Genomic DNA, 26,030 nt, shown 5'->3' with positions numbered 1-26,030 from the left:
TTGTGAAAACACAGTACTAGTCAAATACATTCAGCTACCTTATAGGAAGGAAAGAAGGAAAACTGCCCCTTGGCTGCAGCTGTACCTAGATGACCAAACAAATGAAACAGCATTTTTAAAAAACAGATGTACAAATCCAGGAAGCCCGGGTACTCTTTAGAAATCTACATGTATTTCAAGGAAACTTTGCATCAAGGAAGGCCCAACATTCAGAAAACAGAATACAGATTTGCAAGGCTTCAAGTTTGATAAGCATAATAGTAATAATCTACAACTTGGAATGCCTGCAAACCTAGTAAAATTTAACCAAAGTATTAAAATCACATCCTGAAATCTTTGAAAATACTTTCACTTTACTCAAAAAGGCTTTAACCTATATAGTAAGTATTATTATAGAAATGGTGGGTACAGGATTCATTCTGCAAACCGAATCTATTGAGAGCAAAGTATATCTTTATTTCAACACCCTCCCTGGCTTCAGAAACATCAGCAGGAAGAAAAATAGTAACATATAAAGAAATTAAGGCATGTATAAAACCCCTTATTAATAGTTAATGCAAACTGAACATAAAGCATAACAGCAACAGCAAGAGAAAACACAGACCAATTTCAGACTTATGGATACAATAAGAAGAAAAATACGAGGTTCACAAAACATCCAAGTCAACAGAAGCAAGCACACACACTACCATCTTTAGCAGCACAGAAATAATTTGTATTTTAGTTAGAACTGATTTCATCTTAACATTTATCGATTTTATCGCTATTTTTCTAGGAAAAAAGAACTATACAAAACAGAGCAGAAACTACTTCAAAAGCAGCTATAACTGACGAAACTAAATTCAAACTAAATAAAAATTACAGTTCTATAAAAAAAATTATTTTTCTGACATTGCCTATAAAATAATAGGCCTAAAGTAGAAGCCTTTGAATATCTGTGCACCAGGTAAATTTCTCTCTGGAGTGTGATGTACAAATTATAGTCAGCCTTGATTTAGTATTTTCACTGCAGAGGCTGTTAGTTGCTCAACCATAAAGGTTTAGTACAATAAATGGTAGATTTTACAACACTCCATATAACCTCAGACATTTCATCACACTTAAAAATGTTGTAAGTGCAATCTTTAAAAAAAATGCAGTTTAAAACTTGCTATTAATAAATTTAGTCTATACATTATTTGAAGTGTTAAGGGGTGTGGCATAAGATGACAAAATACAGTGAAGCATTCACCTCAAAGTAAACGTTTTATAGTCACTTTCACAATTTCTGTGCATTAACGTACAGTGAACTGATGGAATGCTATGTATCATTTAGACACAGCAAATTATTTGTGATCAGTAATAATTCTAAGTTACTAGTTTAAGACTGTAATTTTTCCTAAGAAGCAAGTAATTCTGAAAATACACAAGCTTTTCCATCATTAAGAAATTTAAAGGGAAAACCATACAGAGCAACACATCTCCACTCATCCCCATCCTGTTCAACTCTTCTTTAGCAAGTGACTTTGCAACCTAAGCTATGCACTTGGAGATTTCACAAAGGGGTTTCCGTAGCCCAATGTCACTGTTGCTCCATATGTCTTACAAGCTCCAGAGCAGATTTCCACCCCACAAACCCTCTTTTAAATGAGCAACTGCTTGGAATAAATTCCTTTTGCTTGCTCAACCTTTACATAACTGCAAATATGGAACAACCACATGCAACATGCAGCCACAGGAATTAAAAAACTTAAGAAAAGGCAGCTAAAAAGTAGGTTCTAGAAAGCATTATTAACATCTCAAGCCACCTTAAAGTAACACAAACATGCAACAAACTCTCCTCTGATCAAGCAGAATGGTTTTATAGACTAAGAGGTAAAACAATGTACCTCAGAAAAAAATTACACCCCCCCCCCCCCCGAATTCCAACCAAACCAACAAACCAAATACCATCCCAGCTTTTCACCCATTCCAAGAACATTGCTGAAATGTTCCTTTGTTGAATAGCCTTTATTAAGCGACCCTTTATTACTAGTGATTCTTTGTTGGATCCGAAAGCCCTGTTTCCATTTTGCTTCATAAAGTGTCAGAAGAATTTGGCAAAACTCTGCAAAGAAACTCAACTCTGGCTCTTAACTTATTGGCAAGACCTTTAGCTATCAATGCTCAGTTTCTAGCATGCAAAACGTAACTATGCAGTCCAACTCAAAGTTTGTCTGTACTACAGTGAGTTTTAGCAACATCTACTAAAGGCGATGTAATCATTCCTTTCTTTTTGATACAGCAGGAACAAAAATAATCAAGGCTTGATTTGTTTTTATCATTAAAGTGAAAAGCACTAAGTGAAAAAAGGTTTTATTCAATAAAACAGTTTTGGCTTCACTAAGACAGCAGTCAACTAGACAGGAATTTAGAATGCATCTATGAGCTCACAAATTAATCCCTTCATAGGATACTACTAATATACACCTCCATTAACACTATTACAAAATAGTCGAAATGGCCACCAAGAAGGCTGTACTGGGAGACAGAGTAACTTTTAGCTGAATGCTGAAGGAACTTCCAGAACACATTTTAAGAGACTGAAATAGAGATCCAGGAAAAAGAAAATAAATCAAATCATTACATGATGATGGCTGCATATTCTAAGGACTGGGAAAGCATCCACCAACAAAAATTGGACTAAAATCCATCTGTACAACCAAGAAAAATGCTTTCTGCTGAAAGCTGCGAACATGCAAAAAGAAACACATTTTTCAAAGTTTATCTTGTAGAAGCTGTGATTTAATAAGGATATAAAATCAATATTTTTCAACAGTTAGTATTTTGCCTTCTAGTGAGTTACTGGTGTCAAAGGGAAAGAAACATAAATAATAGACTGCACAGAACATGAACAGGACTTGCATAAAAGTAACCCTAAAATGAAAACACTCCACAAGCTACATATAAAGAATTACGAATCTTTCCTGAGCCTCTAACAAAAGGAGACAGTATTTTCCAATTTAACAAAAGCATTATAACTGAGGAAGCTTAGCAATGAAACATTTGCAAAGTACTTTGCAACAGATAAAAGATTTCCTGTATTATTTCATTCTTATGCATCTTAAACAATATTAAGACTGTAAACTAAAACATTCAGATATAGCAAAATTACAGAATTAAAACTGTGTCTATTTATAAAGCTCCATTTGTAACTGGGAGTGTCCTAACTTTGTATCATGTAACAATGGACCTCTTTTTTTATTCCTACACGATCCCTGAACATTCAAGCATCCAATTTCTTCTAACACTAACACTGAGGTGCTGTTTCTAAGGCTAACCAAAAGGACTGTAACATTATTTCTATGAAGCTTCATTCAAGCTCTCCTAAAATCTATGTAAATTTAAGCGAAGATGATGACCTTCTTCTGTAGTAACACTCCTAACTTACTCCCCTCCCTTCTGCTCCCTCCTGAGTTCAGAGAATCATAGAATGGTTTGCGTTGGAAGGAACCTTAAAGATCACCTAGTTCCAACCCCCCCCGCCATAGGCAGGGACAGACACCTTCCACTAGACTAGGCTGCTTCAAGCTCCATCCAACATGGCCTTGAACACTTCCAGTGATGGGGCATCCACAACTTCTTGGGGCAACCTGTACCAGCATCACACCACTCTCACAGTAAAGACCATCTTTCTAATATTTTATCTAAATCTCCCCTCTTTCATATTAAAGCCATTCCCCCTTGTCTTGTCACTGTATGTTCTTGCAAAAAGTTCCTCCTCCAGCTTTCTTGCAGGCCACATTTAGGTACTGTTATGCTCCTCTAAGGTCTCCCCAGAGCCTTCTCCTCTCCAGGCTGAACACCACCAGCTCTCTCACCATCTATTTATAGGAAAGGTGCTCCAGCCCTCTAAGCATCTTCATTGCCCTCTGAACTTGCTACAATTTGCTCCAACAGGCTCAAGTCCCTCTTGTGTTGGAGCCCTAGAGCTGGATACAGTACTCCAGGTGGGGTCTCATGAGAGCACAGTAGAGGGGGATAATCTCCTCCCTCAATCTGATCACACTCCTTTTGATGCAGCCCAGCGTACTGCCGGCTTTCTGGGCCAGCCGTACTGCTGGCTAGCTGGTCTCACTGAAAGAGTTGTGGTCAACATCTGTTCAGTTTCTCATCAACCAACACCCCAAATCTTTCTCCTCAGGGCTGCTCTGGATCACTTCTTTGCCTAACCTGTATTTGTGCTTGGGATTGCCCCAACCCAAGTGTTAAGACTTTACACTTTGCTTTTTTGAACTTCATGAGGTTGTGCTGACCTACCTTTCAAGTGTGTCAAGGTACCTCTGGATGGCATCCCTTCCCTCCCGCATGTTGATAACACCACACAGCTTGGTATCTTTAGCAAACTTGCTGAGGGTGCAATCCCACTTGTCCATGTTGCCAACAAAGATGTTAAGCAGCGCTAGTCCCAGTATCAAACTCTGAGGAACACCACTCATCAGCAGGCTCCACTTGATATCACACTGTTGACCACAACTCTTTGAGTGAGACCTGCAGCCAATTCCTTATCTACTGAGTGGTCCATCCATCAAATCCATGTCTCTCCAGTGCAGAAAGAAGGATGTCATGTGGGACAGTGTCAAAGGCTTTGCACAAGCCTGGACAGGTGATGTCAGTGGCTCTTTCCTCATCCACCAATGCTGCAGCCCCATCATAAAAGGTTATCAAATTCGTCAGGCACGATTTGCCCTTGTGGAGCTATGTTGGCTGCACCCCATCACCCCCTTATTGTCCATGTGCCTCAGCATAGTTTCCAGAAGGATTTGCTACGTTATCTCACCTGGCATCACAGTAAGACTGACTGGCCTATAGCTCCCTGGGTCTTACTTCATTCCCTTTTTAAAAATGGGCATTATGTTTCTCCGTTTCCAGTCAGTGGGAACTTCACGGACTGCCATGACTGCTCAGATATGATGGATAGTGGCTTAGCCACTTTATCCGCCAGTTCCCTCAGAATCTGTGGATGCATCTCATCAGGCCCTTATGCACCCTTCAGATTCCTTAGATAGTCCTTAACCTGATCTTCTCCCACAATGGGTGGTTCTTCACTCTCCTAGTCCTTGCCTTTGCCTTCTGCAACTTGGGCAGTGTGACTGAAGCACTTGACATTGAAGACTGAGGCAAAAGGTGTCAAGTGCCTCAGTCTTTTCCACATCCTAGGTAACCAGCTCTCCCATTTCCTTCCAGAGAAAGCCCACATTTTCCTTAACCTTCCTTTTATCACCAATGTATCAGTAGAATCTTTTCTTGTTGCCCTTGAGTCTCTGGTCAGATTTAATTCTATCAGGGCTTTAGTTTTTCTAACCCTATCCCTGGCTGCTCCGACAATTTCTCTGTATTCCTTCTAGGCTACCTATCCTTGCTTCCACCCTCTGTAGGCTTTTTTTTTCCTCTGAGTTTGTCCAGGAGCTTATCTACCGTATACACTGTTTTGTATTCTCACCGTCTCCCAGCTAAGTGCAAGTTTACCCCACTCCTCCATACATACATGAAAGAGAGTAACTTGCTTCACAGAACATTCTGCACACATAGATGCCTAGGCAGACTTTCCTAACAAGCTGTTACAGCCAATACATTCTATTTGTCATATCACAGTAGTATTAATTATAGCATAGGCTGTCACACCCAGTCTCACATTTATTTACATTTCCTGTCAGGTATACGTGCTCTCTAGAAAGTGCTTTGTCTAGACATGTTAGCAAGCTCTTCCTCTTAGCTGCTGCCACACAAGGATTTTTCACAAAAATTTAAATCCTAATCCTACAGATGTAAACTGGTTTTGGATAGTTTAGCTCCCTGAACTGACTAGGCATGGAGCCAGAGAAATGCTAGTACAGCAGCAACAAAGGCAGAGGAGGGGGGAACGCACCCACACCGTGAGAAACTGGGAGGTGAAGGTACAAACACACCAGTTTATACCTCCAATTCAGGCTAAAGTTCTACAGGCAGCTGGATGTGGATGTAACTTTCACTCAGAGGAAGAGATCTCCTCTCCCCTGCCCTTGCTTCTCATCGTCCCTGTGTCAGAAGCAGGAGAGGGTAGAAGGGGACCACCCTCCTCCAGCATAGAGCTGTAAGACCAGCTCACTGCAATCTACGGAAAACTGAATGAGCCTAACAACATACAGTTCTGAGAACTCTCTTTTCTCTAAGAGAGAAGAGATTCTTCTCTTCTTCTTTCTTCTCTAAGAGAGAAGAGATTCAGAGCAGTCCTGCGGAGAAGGACTTGGGGGTGTTGGTCACTGAGAAACTGAACGTGAGCCAGCAGTGTGCGCCTGCAGCCCAGAAAGCCAACCGTATCCTGGGCTGCATCAAAAGAAGCATGACCAGCAGGTACAAGGAGGTGATCTTGCTCTTCTACTCTCTCTCCTGAGACCCCACCTGGAGTATTGTGTGCAGTTCTGGTGTCCTCAAAACAAGGACATGGAACTGCTGGAACAAGTCCAGAGGAGGGCCATGAGGATGATCAGGCGCTGGAACACCTCCTGTATGAAGATAGGCTGAGAAAGTTGGGGCTGTTCAGCCTGAAGAAGAGAAGGCTGCTTGGAGACCTCATAGCAGCCTTCCAGTATCTGAAGGGGGGGCTATAAGGATGCGGGGGAGGGACTATTCATTAGGGACTGTAGTGATAGGACAAGGGGTAACAGTTTAAAACTTAAACAGGGGAAGTTTAGATTGGATATAAGGAAGAAATTCTTCACTGTAAGGGCGGTAAGGCACTGGAATGGGTTGCCCAGGGAAGTTGTGAATGCTCCATCCCTGGCAGCATTCAAGGCCAGGTTGGACAGCCTTGGGTGACACGGTTTAGTGGGAGGTGTCTCTGCCCATGGCAGGGGACTTGGAACAAATGATCTTAAGGTCCTTTCCAACCCTAACTATTCTATGATTCTAACTGCTTTAAATTCCTGTTAACACCAGAGGCTGCTGCCCTAATACAAATGTTCTAAGTATTGGAATCAGTTGCTTGAGATGTCTTACAGGATGCTTTTAGGAAACTGAGCATAACTTGCGAACTCTGCCTAATGCTAACTTTCTGACAGAAATAAGCCTTTATGCTCATCTCCTCAGATGGAAATAGCACATTATATGGATGATAACAGAAGTTTTTCCAGATGGTGTTATGCCACTACCATTTCATTATTATGATCCACCTCCTACTGACATTCAGTCACTAATCCCACCTTTACTGATTTTGTGTGTAGTTGCTGAATTTCCAAGAATTCTTGCCGATAGCATGCTAAGCCAGTTACACTTATCCTTCAGCACCTGCTTTCATTCCCTCTGAAGTCCTTCTGACTTCTCATCTCTATGACCAACACATCCATTCAAGGAAACCCATGCTCCCATCTTAACTCCTCCCCAACTCCCACTAGTAGTTTCTGAATTTTAATCTAGATCCCCTTTCCTTTCTTCATTCTCTGTCTAGACCCTTCCTTCGCTCTACCTCAAACCATCTTTTTTATCCCTAAATTGAAATGATCTATCAGAGGACACAGACTGTGTACTCTTAGACAAAGCACCTGAAAACAGCACAACCCACAGCCACCTACAGATATAATGCTGTAACCTTGCCTGGATAAATCCTAGAACACACTGCTCAGTGCAGAGAATTGTGGAATTAAGCTTTCTATTTCTTAAACATCTTTCATCAATCTGTATTTATCATGTTTGGTTTGTTTGGGTGTCCTCCCGTCCTCGTCCTCCACCCCCGCCAAAAAAAAAAAAAAAAAAAAAAAAAAAATAGCAGCTCTTAGCTGGTTTTCCTTGCCAGAAAGGTCAAGTTACTACCTCAAAAGTGTACTCTGCAGCCCTGCCAAAACTGGCTGACTAGCCTGGATCACACATACTACCAAAGCAACTACCTTTGGGACATAACAGCTCTGCTTTGCACTGCAGTGCACTGTCATCCCATTTACTCTAAGGCAGCTTGGAGGTCTGTAGGACAGTACTGTACTGTACCATTGGACAAGCCCTGTGTCATTACAGAAGGAGGAGTCACAACACAATAATGCACATAAGCAGTAATTAATGGATATGATCTGTCCCACTGTAGCACACTAAAGGCAACAAGACACTGCAGTGCTCACTGCTGGACAGCCAAATAGTGAAATCCAAAAGTAAAAAGAAAATTCTAACCCACTTACTGTGTTAAAGACTAAAGATATTCAATAAAATTAAGATTTTGCAAATTAGTATTTAAAATTCATTCCTTATCTCACTGCAGAAAGCAAAACTCACAAAAACACACATTAGTTCTCTTAAATTCTGAAATTTGAAACCATTTATTATGACTAAGCAAATGATCAACTGCTTTTAATCTTCATGGATTAACTAACTACTGGTACAAAGAAAGTATTCAAACTGTATAGATTCAAAAATCATAGAGACTATTACAGTGAAGATAACAAACTAAATAACGCAATAATGACAAATCCATGAACCTGCAACATATCTGGCCCACACAGAGTACATATGGGAACCATTAAATTCCGAAATATCTAATCTTGCAGTTCCATACTTACTTTAAATCACAAAAATAAACTCTGAAACATAACAAACTGCAAGCAAAGAGGAATAAGACATTCATTCTTCATCACTGCAGCACAAATTCTAGTTCAATTTTTTTAACTTAGCATTAAGTTTTAGATTTGGCATACAGCAAAGGATGAATATATTGCTGAATTTTCTCAACAAGGTAAAAGACACACACAAAATCTGATAGACTGAATAGGTGTACTAGAATACCAGCCTACCAGAAAAAGAAACACCACTAATAACTTTTAGGAGTCAGATGCCACTGGTAAAAAGACAAGTACAAGTACCTGTGAATTACTAAATGGTGGACAAGTACTTGTGAATTACTAAGTGGTGGACAATTCTAAAGTTCTATCTCTGTACTACCAATGTGTCCATAAGCAAAATATATTTTGCATAATCCACATATCCACTGACCAAAGAAAATTAAAGATTTAATGGGAATTATTAGCATTTCTGTCTTCAGAAAAATGTTATCCTTGCCCAAGCTATTAGTACTGGACATTCATAACAGTCTAAGCTAGAATAATTTAACAAAAAGGCACCAGCTGCCAAGAATACCTTCAAATTAATAATGCAAATGTACCTTAAAAGAAGAGACAAACTGCTGCAGTTACTGTGCCTACTTCCTGTTTGTCAACATTTTGGTAAAGAACACTCTTCCAAACAGGTAATAGAGACAGCTGGTATACAAAACACAAAGGAAATTAAAATGGTTTAGCAAAGCATTAGATCACACCCCAGAAAAACACTATTATAAATCATAAATATAAAACACTATGTAATAGTAGTTTTCTACTTCAAGTTTTCTTCAAATTTTAAAACTTGAAGAGGTTTTTTTATATAAGAAGGAAAAAAATTATGTAATAACACAAAATACATGTAATTACAATGTAATCACAACATAACCTCAGACTGTGATACAAGTTACTTCTTGCAATACTAGTGATCTTTTGCTATGAAACTTTTGGAATTTAGAAACTTGTGTTATAAATGGAAAGGTTGTGTAGATATCCAGAAGTCCAAATATGTATGCCTTTCATAGCATGCCTTTCAGCTGCTCAAATCCCATGACATTTTAGGATGTTTCTCTACAGCAATCCAGTTAAGTATGTATTGGAACAGTTCTGAACACAAATCCTGGCTGATGGCTCAGAAATTCTAACACTTTTAAGTGCAAACACTCACATGTTCCTGTCAGGATACATACGTAAGCGAAGTTGTTTGCAGATCAGTATGGATCCAAACTCAGAAGTACAATTCTTTACTGAATAAATATGCTTTTCCTCTGTTTAATTAGATTCCTTTTCCTATAGCATAACCTATGTATAACAGGAAAAAAAATTCTCATCAAGTAGCAAGGACTACAGCTTCATGGGCTTGTCTTCAGTAGGATTAGACATTCTCTTCCAAAGAATGAAGTAATGGCTAATATCCAATAGGTTATGACATCATCATTAGAGATTACCTCAAGAAACACAACAGCAATTAATATCTTATCTCAGACTGCTATTACAAGAATATAGTGCATTCCTTACTTAAATGTGAATCATGGCAATGACTTCAGTTATCTACTGAAATACAGAGCATGTCATACAAAGTACTGAGTTACATTCATGCAGTTATGTTATCTTCATACCAAAAGCATCTTACCTGACTAGTTAAACTACAAAGTTCAATGCCATCTATGGTGTTCACGTAGATACACCCTTCATTTGCATCGCAATCAGTTTTTATTATATATGGCTTGAAAAAGGCCCTTTGCTTGATTTCACCTTGGAATTTCACCAGACTCTCAGTAAAGCACCAGTTAATTCCAGCTTGATTCTAAAGCAATTTCAATTTATAGTACTGTCAAAATCCTAAGCATCACTTATTCTCCCACAGACATCTCTCTATAATACTTTTCTTCCAGTATTTGCTTTCCTTCCTCAATCATGAAACACTCACTTTGTCTCTTACCAAGTGAAATCAAGTTTAGATTTTTATTTCTTTTATGAATTATAACTAAAGATTCTAAATAGTACTGACCTAAATTACTAGGACAATAAAATGTTTTCTGGCAAACAAAGGCCAAGACATCTCATAAATGAAGTGACTTTGCCCAATTTACCGGTGTCATTGTTAACCACTAACTACAATGGCTGTAAGAATGAAAGAACCTTGCCAGCATTCTAAGACACTATTAATTTATCCTCATTTCCACTACTTATTTCCTTCCTTTTTTGAGACTTTTGTCCTCAAAACAATTTCACTGGAAAAAAAAAATAAAAAATTGAAATGCTAAATGCACAGTAGCTGATCTACTGAAAGCCCCAGAATTTGATCAGGGATAAGGATGGAATCAGGATTTCTAAAATTAATATAAACACTTGAGTCATTCCTAGCTTACTTGAAAACCAAGATGTTATGTAAAACTATATAGGCCCTCATATTTAAAACAGGTTTGCACAAAATAAGAGTCAACATAAAAATAAGTTAACTGAACTAAAATGTAGCTGATCTACATGACAGTGATCTATTTTCAACTAATTATCTCTGCAGTGATCCACTAATACAGAAAGCTATAATAGAACTCATACTTATCTTAATAGAAGAATCCCACAAGAATCAAGATTCAAGATAACTCAGGGCACTCTGACTCTAATCAGCCTTTCACTATCCAAGTGCTGCAATTCTAAGCATCAGCTTGGGGGGGGGGGGGGGTATTTTTTTGGCAAAAGATTAGATAACAGTTATCCCAACCACTATTAATCAACATGTTAGTGAAATGGCACCTGGCAACACACCGCATAAATCACCTGTACTTTCTAACCAGGTTAACATGGATTCAGTAAAAACTCTCTCAGTGATATGGAAAGTCATGCCTCAAGAATCAACAAACTTAAAAGATCCTGAACAACAACAGTTACTGTGTTCACCCTCTTAGAAAAAGCAGAAGGATTGGTTTAGTAGTCTGCCTTATATTTAAGAAAAATTTCAAAGTGTGTGTTCATATCAAATTGTATCAGCACAGTTATGATACTACAAATAACAATGAAAATAATCACATTGGTTATTGCTATGTTTATTAAAGAGTTTAAAAGGGAGAAATTAATATTTTGGAAGTTATCATAAAATTCAAAGTGAGTTAAAATTGAAAGCAACTAATTAGTGTATGTAGATACGCCCTAGATACACTCTAGATAATGAAGGACTATGAAAATCAAGATGAAAGATGAACCATTCTTCCAAATTTTTTCGTCACTGCAATTATGAACAAAGGCCCATACACAGCAAGGCCACTGTGTTGGATATCTTTTTGTCAGAGCTGTAACTCCAAGTTTTCTGAACCAAAAGATCCCGAAGTCAAGTTCAGCATAACAACCATACTAACATTTACTGTTAAAAATTATAATGGATAATACTATATTTTTAACAGTTATTCAGCTGCAAAGCATTTGAGCCTAACAGACTGAAAAATATTTGTTGACCAGTCATCAGCACCTACTTTTTGCTTTCTTTTCTATTTCACATATGAATATTTCTGGTCCCTTCTCACAGGTAACACAGAACCATCTTCTGAACCCTTGCAGTGTGCTAAGTGAGAACAACTACTTTAGCCTTAATCACCTTCCTTTTTTTGGCCTTCCCTTTTCTCTTATGTCCATATCCATCCATCTGCCACTGACTGGGTCCATAAAGTCACTAAGACTTCCTGCAGGAAGCCCCTCCTTGGTGCTTCAGTGCTGTCTTAAGTTCACAAAAGCAGCAGTCAGACTGTTGTTCTCATGACAGAACTATAGTCATACTGTGCTTATTGGTATATCTTTCAAATCTGTAATTTCTAGTTAAGTAGATGCATATCTTAAACTAGACCACATAATTCAGTTTCTTTGCATCAGTTTTCTTGAGTACAACTTGGCTGCTTGAGTCTTTCCATGGTAGTACAGGCACTTTAAGACTCTAAAGGAACAGACAGGGTTCCACTTTCAGGACCATCCGCCAATGAAATCCAGTACTGCTGATGTCAGGGGGGTTGGACATCTTTAAAGATGCCTTCCAGCCCAAACCATTCCATAATTCTATGAACAACTTCTTTGTTAGAGTGACCAGTTAATGTCTCCACAAGAAAAACACCTTGCAAATCATTTTTTTACATGTGTACACTCATGTCTAAGTAAACAGCAACATATTTCTTACTCTGGAATAAGTTGCATATCCTGTTTGAAACTTGTTATTCAAATGGATGAGCTAGGATTGCCTCCACATAAAAAGAGCACACCTACTGCTACATGGAAGTAAACTGAGCTTTTTCCCAAAAAAAAACAAAACAAATCCCTTTGGCTGGTTTTATTGCAAAGTGCAACAAACAAGTTGCTGTTTGCTACTCCGAAACTTCAGGCCCACCTAGCCGACAACACACTGAGCAGCTCACACTCTCTATTAGCACTCAGTTGTTAGAACTAACTCAAAGCACGGTACTCCTAAGCCCCTGAGAAATTAAAAACAATTATAATTTAAGGAAGTTTAAAACAATCACCCCCCCCCGTAAACAAATAAAACTGTGGAATTAATTACTTTTAAAAAAGAAACACCTAAGCCTTCTGACCAGCCCGAACCCTTCGATGGAGAGCAACCCCAAAAGGGAAGAAGGAGCAAGGTGGAGGGATGCTGCTCCCGCCGAGCCGAATCCCCCGCCCCGCCGGTGAGCAACGGGATGCACTCCCCAGATCACCATCCCCGGAAAGTACGGGAAAACATTAAAAGCGTAGGAAAAAAAAAAACAAACCAACTCCCCCACAAACAAACAAACTCAACAAAAAAAACACTTCTGGGGCTTTCCCCAGCAGCAGAGGGGTCAACCACGCTTCCACACCCCTGGCTGACCCCATTTTACCTCAGGCCAGCACTCCCTCCCACCTCCCTACCTCATCCACGGCTGACCAAGGCCGCTCGCCCCCCACCCGGAGTCGGTACTCACAGGGTGACCGTCCGGTTAGGCAGGGTCTCGGGAGGCAGAACCTGAGCAAGCTCTAGGTTGCTGCAAACTACCTTCACCTCCACCGGGGCACCGGCCGCCGCCGCTTTGCCGGCGCTCTTAGGGCGACCATCGTACTTGCAGCCCGGGGGCAGCGCGGCACTGCCACCGCCCCCCAGCGCCGTCAGGAGAAGGAGCGCGGGCAGGAGCTCAGCCGGGCGACGGCGGCGGCGGCGCGGTGGGCGACAGAGAACGCGGCGGCCCAGCGGCAGCATGGCGGGACCGTGCAGGGCCCCGCTCCGCTCCGCTCCTCTCCTCTCGCGGGCTGCGGGGACGGACGGGGTCAGCCGGGCCGGGCAGGAGAGCGACGAGCAGAGGCAGGAGCCGAGGCTCGCCCTGGCCTAGCTCCGCGGAGGCGGCACCGGGCGCGGCCGCACCACTACCGCCATGTGCTGCCGCTGGGCGAGTGGGTTTCGGGCGGGAGCCGTGACCACCACAGCCGCCCTCCTCTTTGTGTGGGACCGAGCGGGCTCCGTGCAGCTGCAGCAGCGCCGCCTTCCGCCGGTGCCGGAGCCCCGCGGCAGCCAGCACGCCCGGCGGGCCTCGGTCCTACTGCGCAAGCGCCGCGCTGGCGGCCGCTGCTGGCGCCGGTAGCGTGCTTCCTTGTCGGGGGTCGGGGTTGCGATATGGTTGCCGTGCCCCAGCGGAGGGACAGAGCTTTTCTGAGGAAACATGCGCCTTCCCGAGGGGGAGTCCCTGGTCCGTTCCAATCTCCGCGCCCTGCAAAGGCTATCGGCAGCGCCGGGCCTGGTCTGGGTCTGCTCTGAGTCACACCGCTCCCTGCAGCCGCGGCACCGCGAGCTGTCGAGGCCTTCCTGCCCCTGCCTCCTCCGACGGGCTCTCCGTGCCCGAGCAGCTGCCTGTTCCGCGATAGCCGGTCTTTGGGCTCTGATTCTTCGGCTCTGTCCCGTCTCAGGAACAGGGTGGAGCAGTTTGGATCTGCTTCCATGCCTTACCTATTGTACCCAGTTCCAAACCCTTGGACTTAACTGGAGGAGCTCTTGCCATTCATGCTTTCAAAGAGGAAGGATCATCCCCTGCTTAGGGGCTGAATGACTTTCAGTACTCTTGAACACCAGGTATCTTGTGCTTATAAGACATTTGTCCTCAAATCATACCTATAAAATGAGGTAACCTATTATTCTCACTTGGAAGCCAAAGAGCCAAAGGATGGAAAAATATCAAACTGAAATGTAAAAAAAAAAAAACCAAAGCAAAACAAAACCAAACAAAACCCCACAAACAAAAAAGAAAACAAACCAAAAAAAAACCCACCCTTCCTACAGTATGTCTTTTCGTTTCATGCTTGGGGCTGCTTTTTTGGGTGTAGTTAGGTGATGTTCTCACATTTCAGCTAGGCGCAAATGCCTTTTTGCCAATAACAGCTGAAATTCTCAATATGTTCTTTGCCCCCGGTAGGTGTGAAGACAATAAAACAACTGTTACCTGGCTAACAATCAAATTACAAGAACTGGCAGTGCCTACTTTAAAATTTTAGGCAAGACTTTTCAGAACTCATAGGAAGTTCTGGTCCCTAACCAAGAGCTCATAATGCCCCATTCTTACAGAAGAGCACTGGCAAATAGCATCCTGCAAAATACCTGTTATTACACAGCAATGCAATTTTAGGCATTGGCAATAACAGCTGCCCAAATTAGTCTTACAAAGTCATTAACCTAAGGTGTCTTTGGATAATACTGAACATTGGGTTGTGACTCAGTTTTAAATGTAACCTAATGAAAGATGCTGGCAAGCAACAGGAATTGTGGACTGGGGCAAGTGGAACAAGGTTAGAGTAATAACTTCACAATTATCAGGGCATGTTGTAGATACCCTTTACCCACTATCATGTTTTCTCTCCTCGATTGTATGGCCTCTTACAAATGAGGATGGAACCTGTCCCATGTACTGAAATTGTTGGCCAGAATGCAAAGAGGACACAGGTCCTTCAAGTCTAATACTAGGTGTGCATGCCACTGAGTCACTCAGCAGGACCAACCTGATCTGGGAGAAATGTAAGGCTGCTACTACACTTCAACTAAATTAGATCGGGACACAAAATACAAAGTTGACAATTCCTTTGTGCTCCTATGTTGCTGTTGTGCCATCTGCAAAAGATCTAGTTAGCATAAGTTCACCAGTTGATTCTTCCATGTGGGGCTTTGTTTTAAGCAAATTCAAACTGCAGTGAATTTGTATTGGATCAGTGCTTTGTAGCATGGAGCCCCATCATTTTTGATCTAGCACCAGGAGTTTTAAAGGTGGAATGACAATATCAAACCAGAGCCTAAGATACTTTTCCCCTCAGAATTAGTGCCGGGTTAAACAGTTTTTCCCTTTTGCTGCTTTCTTCTCATAACCTTCAGCTGCATCAATAACATGACCCAATTCACTGCACAGCTTCCTAAAACTTTTGTGCTGGGTTAGGGATCAACATTGAGATAGGGCATACAAGCTACCTCTTCTGGCAGCGGAGCTGGTTTGTGCCAGTTTAAACCATTGATTCCACCAGAATATTGTCTTGGCATCACCACAGCTTCAGCATACCTAATCAAGATTGCACTTCAGTGCTACTGGTGGAAACATTCCCAAGTTTTTTTGAAGCTACTTGCTTCTCTCACATTTGTGGCAATGCGTATGTTTTGACACCATTAGTGTCCAGTTGTATCAGTGAGACGATCCCCATAGTCGCATCCCTTAAAGATGATGATGGAAGTGGTGAATTGTTGCTTCTGGTGACTGTGATCATAGACCAACTTAACTCTTGATTTTCCCATAATCGTGGTGAGACACATTTCTTGCCACTGGTTTTCATCTTAGTATCATGTCCAGTTCTTTTCAAGTATGTTGCTTGTCCTTGATGTTTCTGAACAATCATCTGCTCTGTTCTTTCCACTCCACTGAGACCACCCCTACTCAGATCTCTAACTGTGGATCGCAGTTGCAACTCCTGCAATTTTAAGTGATGCCTCTAAACTGCCACTATGGAAACCTGGAAGTGTTGTTCTCTGTTGTTCTATGTTGTCTTAGTTTGTCTGCTTCCGCAGTGAATCTGATTCCAGGGCGTATTGTTCGTCACCTATTTTCAAAAAGTTTGTAGGCTTCAAGCAAAAGGCTGTTTTTGAAGGATTGTGCTTTTACCCTCATCATTCTTCTTTCATGCAAATTACTGCAACTTCCATTCTATGCCAAAGATTTGAAAATGTATTTTCTTACATTGACTCAGGAAAGCTCTTAATCAAAAACATACGTCCCACAGCAGTCACTTAACAAATTTCATGTGTTTTTTTTTTTTTTAACTGCCATATACCTTTGTCAAGTTTATTAGATCACTACCTTTATTGTAGTTGTAGTGGTCTAAGAATATAAGCCCAAAGTTACATTGTATGTTTGGATCAGACACCAGAAAGTCCTTCTCCTCCTAGCTTTCCAACAAACCCGCTACCCTATAGATTATGTGCCTTTGCTCTTGCTCTACCTGTGGTAGTCAACTGGTTGTTCAGTAAACCAACTCAACAACTAGGTCAACCTTTTATCTTTCAGTTTAGTTTTCTGCCAGGTTACTGAGTTGAAGGGTTAAAGAATGCCAGAGCTGGAGGAAGGTGAGGGCACTAAGGAAGGGAGAGGAACCTCTTGCCTGGGCAGCAAAGTAAGTCATCCTATGTAACTTCAAGAAAGACAAGGTTTATAGAGGGAGGCAGTATCATTTATTATAGTAGTTGGTATTGCAAAAATGGAAGCAAGCTGTTCCTGAAACTTTCTGGACATAGCTGCATGAATATTACTTTTTCCTGCAATTCTTGCTTCTTTTTCTGTACTGAAAAAAACCTCAAACTTAACTTTCTCGCAATCCCCCTCATTCTCTGTTAGTTTTTGTAATCTTGTTGCTGCTGGTAATGCTTTACTGGAAGTGAGGCATGTAAGCTGACCTTTTTTGAATGTGCTTTGCCTCCAGATTGCAAACAAGTATACTTTGTCCTTGTCTGTTTTTTCCCTTCCTTTCATAAAATTTGGCACTAGTGCATTCAATGTTGAAAAATATTTTTTCCTCTCTTCTTCCTCATCTACTAAATTCTTTATTGAAGATATTAAGAAAAATGGTGTGGGAAAGAGTGGGAGGCAAAAAAAAAATATTTTTTTTTTACAGTGTTTGTGTAAACAAAGGTAGCTTTGGCAGAACTTCAAATACTTCATTTTTCCTCAGGTCAGAGAGATAAATAGGAGCTTTTAAGTGATTTTTGTCTGTCATTCTGTTTCTTTGCTTACTCTTGTCCTTTGCTTTAATCAGTTCAGGTTTCACATCCCTGCACATTTTTATGGGTTATCATCACCTTCACTGAAATGGTTGCTCTGTAATTCTCTCAACAGACTCTCATGCTGCCAGTGCCTTTAGATCTTCTGTTTTTTTTTTCTCACTGTCAGAGTCTTCTACCTACCACATGTCATGGACTGGGACAGCATCAGTTATGTTTTGTTTGCTACAGCAATTGTCAAGGAAGAAGAAGCATTTGGTTGCCCTCAGTTATGTCTGCAGTAGTGTGGTTATCTGCTATTCCAAGTACAGGGAGCTGATGATAACTGCTGACACATGCTGGTGTGGTGTTGGTAACCACTAAATCCAAGCAGTCACAGAGGCATCTTTCTACAACTACTTCTTACAGAGCTGCAGGTTGTAGTCTTACATCCCTGCCTGTATCAGACGGTTCACCGAGTTACCCCAGGCTCTGCTGTTGCTTGTGACAAACACAGATTTTCGCAGATGCTTGGCTGGTGTTTGTCATGTTCTCTGCAAGCCCCTCTCCCAGTTGACTGCAGTCAAGGGTCAGAGATCTTCAGTGTCAGTACTATAACTGGGGAAAATAGAGTTTTTAGACTCAGTTGGGAGTCTCTAGGGAAACACTGTTTCTCATTACCTGGTTGTTCAAGTAGACATATTTCAAGAATGCTTTGGCAGAATACCAAACATTAGTTGGTTTAGTTTGTGTAGTTATGGAAAACTTTATGGAAATGCTTAAAAGGAGAATGCTCTCAAAGCTGTTTATTTAGAAGTCTCTGGGTTTGGTTATATCAATAAATCCCAAATTAAGCCACCATTAGACTCTGAAGTTTTACATATTGAAACTTGAAATATCAACAGATGCACTTTCACAGAAAGAACAGTCAGTCCCTGAAGACTTTCATGCTTAATTTTCATTATTTTCTTTGCCTTGAGTGAATGAAAAAAACCCATACAGTGTGGGTTCAGCAGATTCATAGAGGGGTCTCGCTCCTCTTCTGCTGTTCCAGCCTATAATTTTAGATGGAATACTGACTTTAAAATACAGTCCCATTGCTGAATTTTAGGAAGCAGTGTACACAGCTCAAAAATACATAAAATGTGTTGTGCAAGGTTTCTTTTTGTCATGCAGTTCCATCACCACTTTTTTAGTGTTTGGCCTCCAAATGATTGTTTCATATAATTTTGCATTCTCATGGCTTTTTATAAATTGATGTGAATTTTCAAGGAAATAAATATAGAGCTATATAAATTTAAATTTATAGGGAAGAGAATGAGATAAATGTAGTTTTTATATAAACTTGCATTAAAAAGTTTGCTAAAATTTGTAACTGTCAAATCAGCCCCTTTTGAAAAGATTGTCATTAGCTAGGCACATTACTCAACAGTAATAAGCTTACAGGCTTCCAAGCAGTAATCTGCTAATAAAAATGGAAATAAAATAGTTTTCTTTCTACTCTCTGTTATCCTTTCTTAAAAACTTTGATATATCAATTTTATAATTTAAGTAGGATCCAAACACACAGAGTTTTGGGAAAAATTGGTAGGGAAAACAAAAGCTGAACTACTTCATTCCTAACACATCAGTCTTTATGGCTGAAAAGAAGGTGGTGGTGTTCCAAGATGGTAGTGATTATGTCTAGCTAGATGGATGAGGATTTGTACTGTTGTATGAACATATGAAAGACAAGCTGTCTGATGTTTAAGCAATTCGAATGGTTCAGAAGTTAAACTTCCTTAACATGAATACTTTGAAGAATTTCCTTCACTCCCAAATCTTATCACCTTAGATTTTACAAAACATTAACTATAGAAAAGTCCCAATTTTATTGGCTGCATAATGGTGCCTGAAGCAAGAGATTGTCTTTCCTGAATAGTACCCTGAACTCAGGCAGAAAATTCAGAAGGAAAACCAGACGGGAAAAGGCTAATGTGATAGTTAAAGAAAATAACAAAGTCTATACTGGCCAGAGGCAAACAGCAGCTGAGTCCTACACTGACAGGCGACTGTGGTTCAGACAGTACCCTACAGGACTGAGACAGGGCTGGGTGATAGTCAAAAAAGCAAAAGGGGAGGATGATAAGAAGCACATGTGAGCTCAGAGGTGTACCTGCAGCCAATGTAGCAGGAGCTACAGACACGTTGATGACAATAAGTAACACGTTGCCCTTGAGACAGAAGCTGAGGTCCTTGCTGTCAAGTAACCAAGGTGCACCTAGACCCTGTATGGCATAAAGACATATGACATGTCCGGTACCATGCAGAGATGCAGAAAAAAAAAAGCAGTAAGTGGATTGGAGAAGCAAGGTGTCTTATTGTGGTACTCCTTCTGAACTCAAACCCATACCTTTCAGCAGGTGGAGCCACAGCAGTAGGTTATAGCATGCTTGTCTGGCTGCAGAGCTAGCGTTCCTGTCATTAGAGAAGAGATCTTTGTGGCACCCTCAATTACTGAATAAAAACACGGCCTGAACAGTCTGCATTATGACTCACACTGGTCTTTTCCCCAGCCCATTTTATCCAAAGGATTCTTTTAGTTCTGGTAAGCAGCCACAAGCCATAAAAAGAATGTAACAATAGGAAGCATAATAATAAATAGCAATTAATACATCATTATAGGTTTGCATCTCAAGGCGGAAGGAAATAGGGAAAACAATGCATTTTGATGTCAACATCAGCAGAATTTCTGGGTCTTGCTTTTTGAGTACTTAATCATCCTGACACTGAGGCAGTTTCATGGGAGTTTCAGCAATGAAACTATCCAGAGAAAACTTTTTGTTAAGGCAGACCCCACAGCATACGCACTTTTTTGACTACTTTCAAAACAATGTGATTTTATGTTGATAAATGCAGCATGGTAAACATGCTCTACATTGTGTTTTGTACTTCCCAGACATTTTTTCAACTTAAAATACAAGTATTTAATTTAGACTTCATTAAACAGTTATTATATATTAAACGAATAACAACTACATACTAAAACATATTTGCAGAGTATTATGACTATGCAAAAGGTTCATAGCAATTTCACAGTCGTGAATCTATTACATAACTTTTAATCTGTGATGAATATTTAATAATCAGTATTCAAATAACATACATTAACTGTCCTATTAAATCTAAATTAATTGTGGCTGAGGGAACATTAATTTAAAAGGTTACCAATTTTCCCAGCAGATCTGATCTTTGTTTCATATTTTCTACTAAAATTAGTGTTAAAGACAGAGTAAATTTGTTTCATTTAGCATGCACTTACTAGGTGCTCTGTGAATCACATTCTGCCAGGCTTCTCTGCTAACAGTGATATTAAAGATTCTCTCCCATTTTCTTCCAGTGTAATTAGCGTTACCTGGAGATAATAAAATATCATGTATTTGTTTAGGAAAAGTAATCCCTGTTGACTGAATGTCCTGACATTCAGCAGTTCATTAAAATCAGTGAGTCAAAATTTGTGAGTTTACATATTTTGAGTTTACAAAATGACCAAGTCTCAAGAGAGGAAGCAAGACTGGAAATAATTTTCTTTAAATGAATCAGGATCACCATAGAATTTATCTAGAAGCGATTGTATCATTGCAGTCCTGTGCATAACAAATGTGAGAAGCTGCAATAGCGCTGGAATTAGACCTTGGAGTCTAGTACTTGAGGAAGAGTGCACAGTCATAAGCAGTAACTGGCATCGGAGTGTTTGAATCTAAGAACTGAGGTGTTTCATTGGAGAAAGGGACAAATCTCCTCAAAATTAATGTGAGAAGAACCTGGCATTGAATCATATAGTCTAAAATATACTATCAATTCAATCCTGTGTTGAATTCTGCTATATTTTTCCATATTTGAAATTCGCACAGGTCATTATGTTTGAATGCTGCACAACAGTAATATGGCTTCTGTTCTCTGGAATTCATTTGGCTGTACAAGACATATTAATTGAACGTCTCTGAGTAAGAGATATGCTTAGCAGACTCTCCCTGCAGTCTCAGCCACAAGCTAATTGATCACTAGGAAAAAAAAGTATCCTTTATAGATGCTGTATGACACCATGTCATGGCCACAGCAAAGAGACAAAATCAAATGTGTTATTTTTACAAGACATAAGACTTCCAGATATTAAATATAGAATTTTCAACTGTGTTTTCTTTGCTCTTGTGCAGACTTCTTAAGTTTGTCCATTAATTTCTATTTTGCAGCATCTTGCAGCAGGCTGTGTTCTCCTAAGTTTACAATTCCATGTTGTAGTTTTTCTCCCACTCTGTAGCACTGCATGCCAGATGTGTCAACTACCTGTCCCTAACAGGCAAGTCACAGAACACAATGGAGACTGGCATGGTATGCTGCAAATGGTGAGCAGTCAAAGGATTGCTTTAAAAAGCACATTCCTGAAGTGCAGGCTAGCGTTGCACCTTTCTGGCTAGCTTCACATTTGTTGTGTAGACTCTTATTAGCTTGAGTCTGCCTTTGCTGCAGAGATAAAACTGTGTTGGTGAGGACTTTACCACAGCATTTTCTAGGGTCTTGATCATTCGCTGCTCTCTCTCTCATGGAAGTTGAATATTGAGGGAGCTGTTGGCAGTCACTGCCATGAGAGTTCAAGCCTCATAATCTTGAGCAGTCTGAGAAAACAGGGAGTCTTTAAAAAGAGTTAAATTATTTTAGCTGAAGAAATAATATAGACAGATTTGCTACCCTTTGCATTGTTTAGCTGTTTCTGGTTGACCGTTGAGTTTAAGGCCAAGATCCAAAACTTTGATGAGATTTAAGAAATAAATGTCTTCGTGTGTTGGTTCTCAGCTTCTTAAGAACCAGGTATTTTATGTTTCTCTCCACTTTTCAAATAGTGTCCATTTTCTTTGTCTTGATAGGACTTGATGTTTGTTCCTCATATAAAGCCAGAGATTACATCATTTCTGTTTCTTGACATCCATTTCTTGCTGTACTGCCTTAGCACTGATGTTGTAGCCCTAGCTCTAATTTGGCTGGAACAGTTATCTTTAATCTCAGCTGATTCATGATCCAAAAATACCAAGCAAACAACAGTGCCAACATTTTACTTTACTGTCCCTCTCATCACGAAGAAATACACATTTATGGAAAACAGGAAGTACAGGCAACAAGAGAGGGTACAGTCTTGTAAGCCAAAGATAGAAGCCACTTCTCAAGTCCAGTTTAAGCAGAACTTTCTCCTTTACCCACTAAAGGCATTTGTAGATTGAACTAGATTTTATTAGTTAAGTGTTACTGTTTACTGCTTAGTTTAATATCTATCTCCATTTCTTTGTGTCTAGAAACCAAGGGGAGCATAAATTAAATTACAGTTTAAAATAAGAGATTAAGTGATTGTTGAGGAAATATGAAGAAGAATTATAGGCCACTAAATTTAACTTCAATACCTGACAAATAACTAGAACAATTAGTAAAGCAAGAGCAGTCAGTATGTAAACAGCTTGAAGAAAATGCAGTGATAAATCAGCAACACGTTTGTAAAAAGCACAAATCAAGTGAAACCGAACTAATTGGTTTCTTCAATGAAATAATGAATGCATAAAGCAAAAGTGGTACACAGAATTTCTTAATATTAGTAAGACACTGATACCAGTTGCACATGGCATTCTCAGAAGGAAGCTAAATAAAGTGGGATTAAATGGAACAACATAAAATTAATAAGCAGGTAAATAAACACTGAGAAACTTTATGAACAGTTGAGCTGGTTGCTGGGAGGAGATCAGAAACACTTTAGGTGATCAAACATGTTACACAGCTCAATGTAGACATGAGGGGTTTTTTTTAACTGTTTTTTTTTTTAAGATAACCCCCATAAAACAGCATAGAGTGTAAGAAACACCTAAATAAAGAAACTGAGCAGAACAGCAAAAATGACAGCCATTTTGGCTCTATGCCAGCACCAGAATAGCTTGCATCAGCATCGTTTTTCTGGTACACAGCTGAGTTTCTTTATTTAGATGTATTAAATATTCCAAAGCCTATCTAAATAGAGCTTTGATTACCCCAGGATTATCTCAGATTTATTTATTGACGTTGCTTCTGTTGACTGATATTTCTGTCCATTCGTCTATAAAAATCACACGATTCATGAAATGTTTATGCCTTTTTGTTGTGACTGAGTGAGAAAAGATGTCTAGTGGCGTCACATGCATCTGGGAACTTTTGCTCTGTTTTCTTTATAGAAGCTAATAAAGATTCTCAGGATTATTTATTTATTTTTACCACAGTAGGCATGCTGTTGGCCGTTATGGCATCTGTGTGTTTTGACACCTAAGAGAATATTTTGGATTTTAAGAATACAGAACGAAAGTTTGTCTCAAAAGCTGACGTGACAAGAGAACTCATATGATAAAGACATGAGAGCCCAAGACATCAATGAGAAGAGTTTTTGTAAGACAACAACTGTAGAAAGAACATCAGCTGCCTCATCATTGTCAAGGTTTTTCATAGGTGCTAGAGGAAAGGAACATTTTTTAGAAGTCTTAAAGGAAGATTACCAGGTTAGTTTTGAAGATTCTTGTTTCCAAGTAAGAAGAGCAGTTGACACTTGAACAGAGAGTGAGCTAATCAAATCTTACAACAAAACACCACAAATAGTATTTTAGATATTAGAATAAAAATCAAGTATTGAAAGGAGACATCTGTTGTAAAAAAGGATTGAGATGCAGAGCACAGAGAATAAGCAGATGCAATTAACAGCGTTTTACACAAGAAAAAGAAAATAGCATGAATTCTTAAACAGTTGATTTTGTCTGCTTGTACAGTCTGCAGTAGTTTTTATTTCAAAGTATAACGAAGGGAACAGTAAGATATAGATAACAAATGACATCCTTGTCAGTAAAACTTTGCCAGTCACTTCTACGCCCTTCATATAGACCAGATTGCATTAAAGTTGAAATAAATGAAAGATTGCTTCTGACTTCTGCAGGAATTGCTTTTCACTCCTGGGCAGTGTACCTTCTAGTTTTGGTCAAATATCACATGACATGAATAGCTCATTTTAAAAAGAGCAAGGATAAAATATCATTAGATAGATAGGTTACAAAATTGGGAGCTTTTATTTAAAATAACAGAAAAATATGACTGATTTTTTTCAGGGCAAGTACCACATGTAAAGAAGCAATGAATAAGGTAGGTCTGTTCTCCATAATGAATGCTACCTCAAATGTACATACTAATACAATCACAGTATTATCGTAAGATAAATTTAAGAGTGAAAAAAAAGGCAATAAAAATGACTGGTTTAGGATTTTTCCTTATAACTGAGTTTCTAGGTAGGAGTGTTCACTTCATAGAAAAGAATGATGGCAACATTTAATAACCTACAAATACAAATATATATTAGATTGCAAATACTGCTTGCTGAGAGCAGGATAAAAAAAACAGGCAAATTACAAAGGAGAAATTTTGTTTATGATGAGCAGATTAGACAGCAAACAGGAGTGACTGCAGAGTTGCTGTTACTGGAGACCCACATGGCTAGAGTTGATGCTCCAGTGTCAAATGAGAAGACATAGGTATGTTAAATTAGTCTCACCAAGCAGTAAGGGCACTGTAAAACTTCAACTTCCAACTCAGAGACTATCATGATTTTTGAATATTCTGCTACTTAGGAAGCCCACATGCACCAGTACCCATTTCTGAGGAGCTATTGTACCAGACAGTTTACACAAATATTGCTGGGAAAAGTACACCCTATCTAATGTTTCAATTTTTACATTGCAGGTAATTCCTTATAAGTTGTAACAGATTCAAGTACTTAACTTTCTCCTCTAGAACCAAAATAATTTATTATAGCATACCTAAACAGATTTATTTACGAGTAACAATGCTTTTACTTAAAAAAAAAAAAAAAACAACAGCAGTAACGGGAAAACCCTGCATCATCTGATTTAGGGAGGTTTGGTCAGAGCTTACAGCTCCTAGAAGATACAGAAGGGCACTCTTTTTTGTTGTTGAGAAACTGTAGTATAAACATGTATGTACAAACATACACAGATAAATAGTTCCTAAAGAGTTTTAATGTTTTTTTTTTTTCAGATCTACCCCACAGAAATGGATTTTGGCACATGAACATAAGAATAGAAAACAAGATAACAGCTGTTAAGATAATATGCATATGTCCTTTCTGAATGTCTCCAGAAAAAAAAAAAACAAACCCACAACTGCATAAGGTGATG

General features: G+C 39.6%; 2 protein-coding genes across 2 annotated transcripts in view; one reads left to right on the top strand and one right to left on the bottom strand.

Annotated features, from left to right (window-relative positions):
- ADGRA3 (adhesion G protein-coupled receptor A3) overlaps positions 1-13,813 on the bottom strand; it is a 57,100-nt gene extending 43,287 nt beyond the window's left edge. The window contains exon 1 of the mRNA XM_057405627.1: positions 13,517-13,813. Coding sequence (XP_057261610.1) covers positions 13,517-13,788 — 272 coding nt within the window. The 5' untranslated portion in view covers positions 13,789-13,813. The remainder of the gene's footprint in view (positions 1-13,516) is intronic.
- Positions 13,814-24,206: 10,393 nt separating this feature from the next.
- LOC130597270 (cytosolic beta-glucosidase-like) overlaps positions 24,207-26,030 on the top strand; it is a 59,839-nt gene continuing 58,015 nt past the window's right edge. The window contains 1 exon segment of the mRNA XM_057405652.1: positions 24,207-24,350. Coding sequence (XP_057261635.1) covers positions 24,207-24,350 — 144 coding nt within the window.

This window comes from Pezoporus wallicus, unplaced genomic scaffold (assembly GCF_028554395.1).
Source record: "Pezoporus wallicus isolate ANWC-B61680 ecotype Strahan unplaced genomic scaffold, APGP_CSIRO_Pwel_v1 contig_642, whole genome shotgun sequence".
Classification (NCBI taxonomy): domain Eukaryota; kingdom Metazoa; phylum Chordata; class Aves; order Psittaciformes; family Psittacidae; genus Pezoporus; species Pezoporus wallicus.
This window is presented reverse-complemented; position numbering and strand designations above follow the sequence as displayed.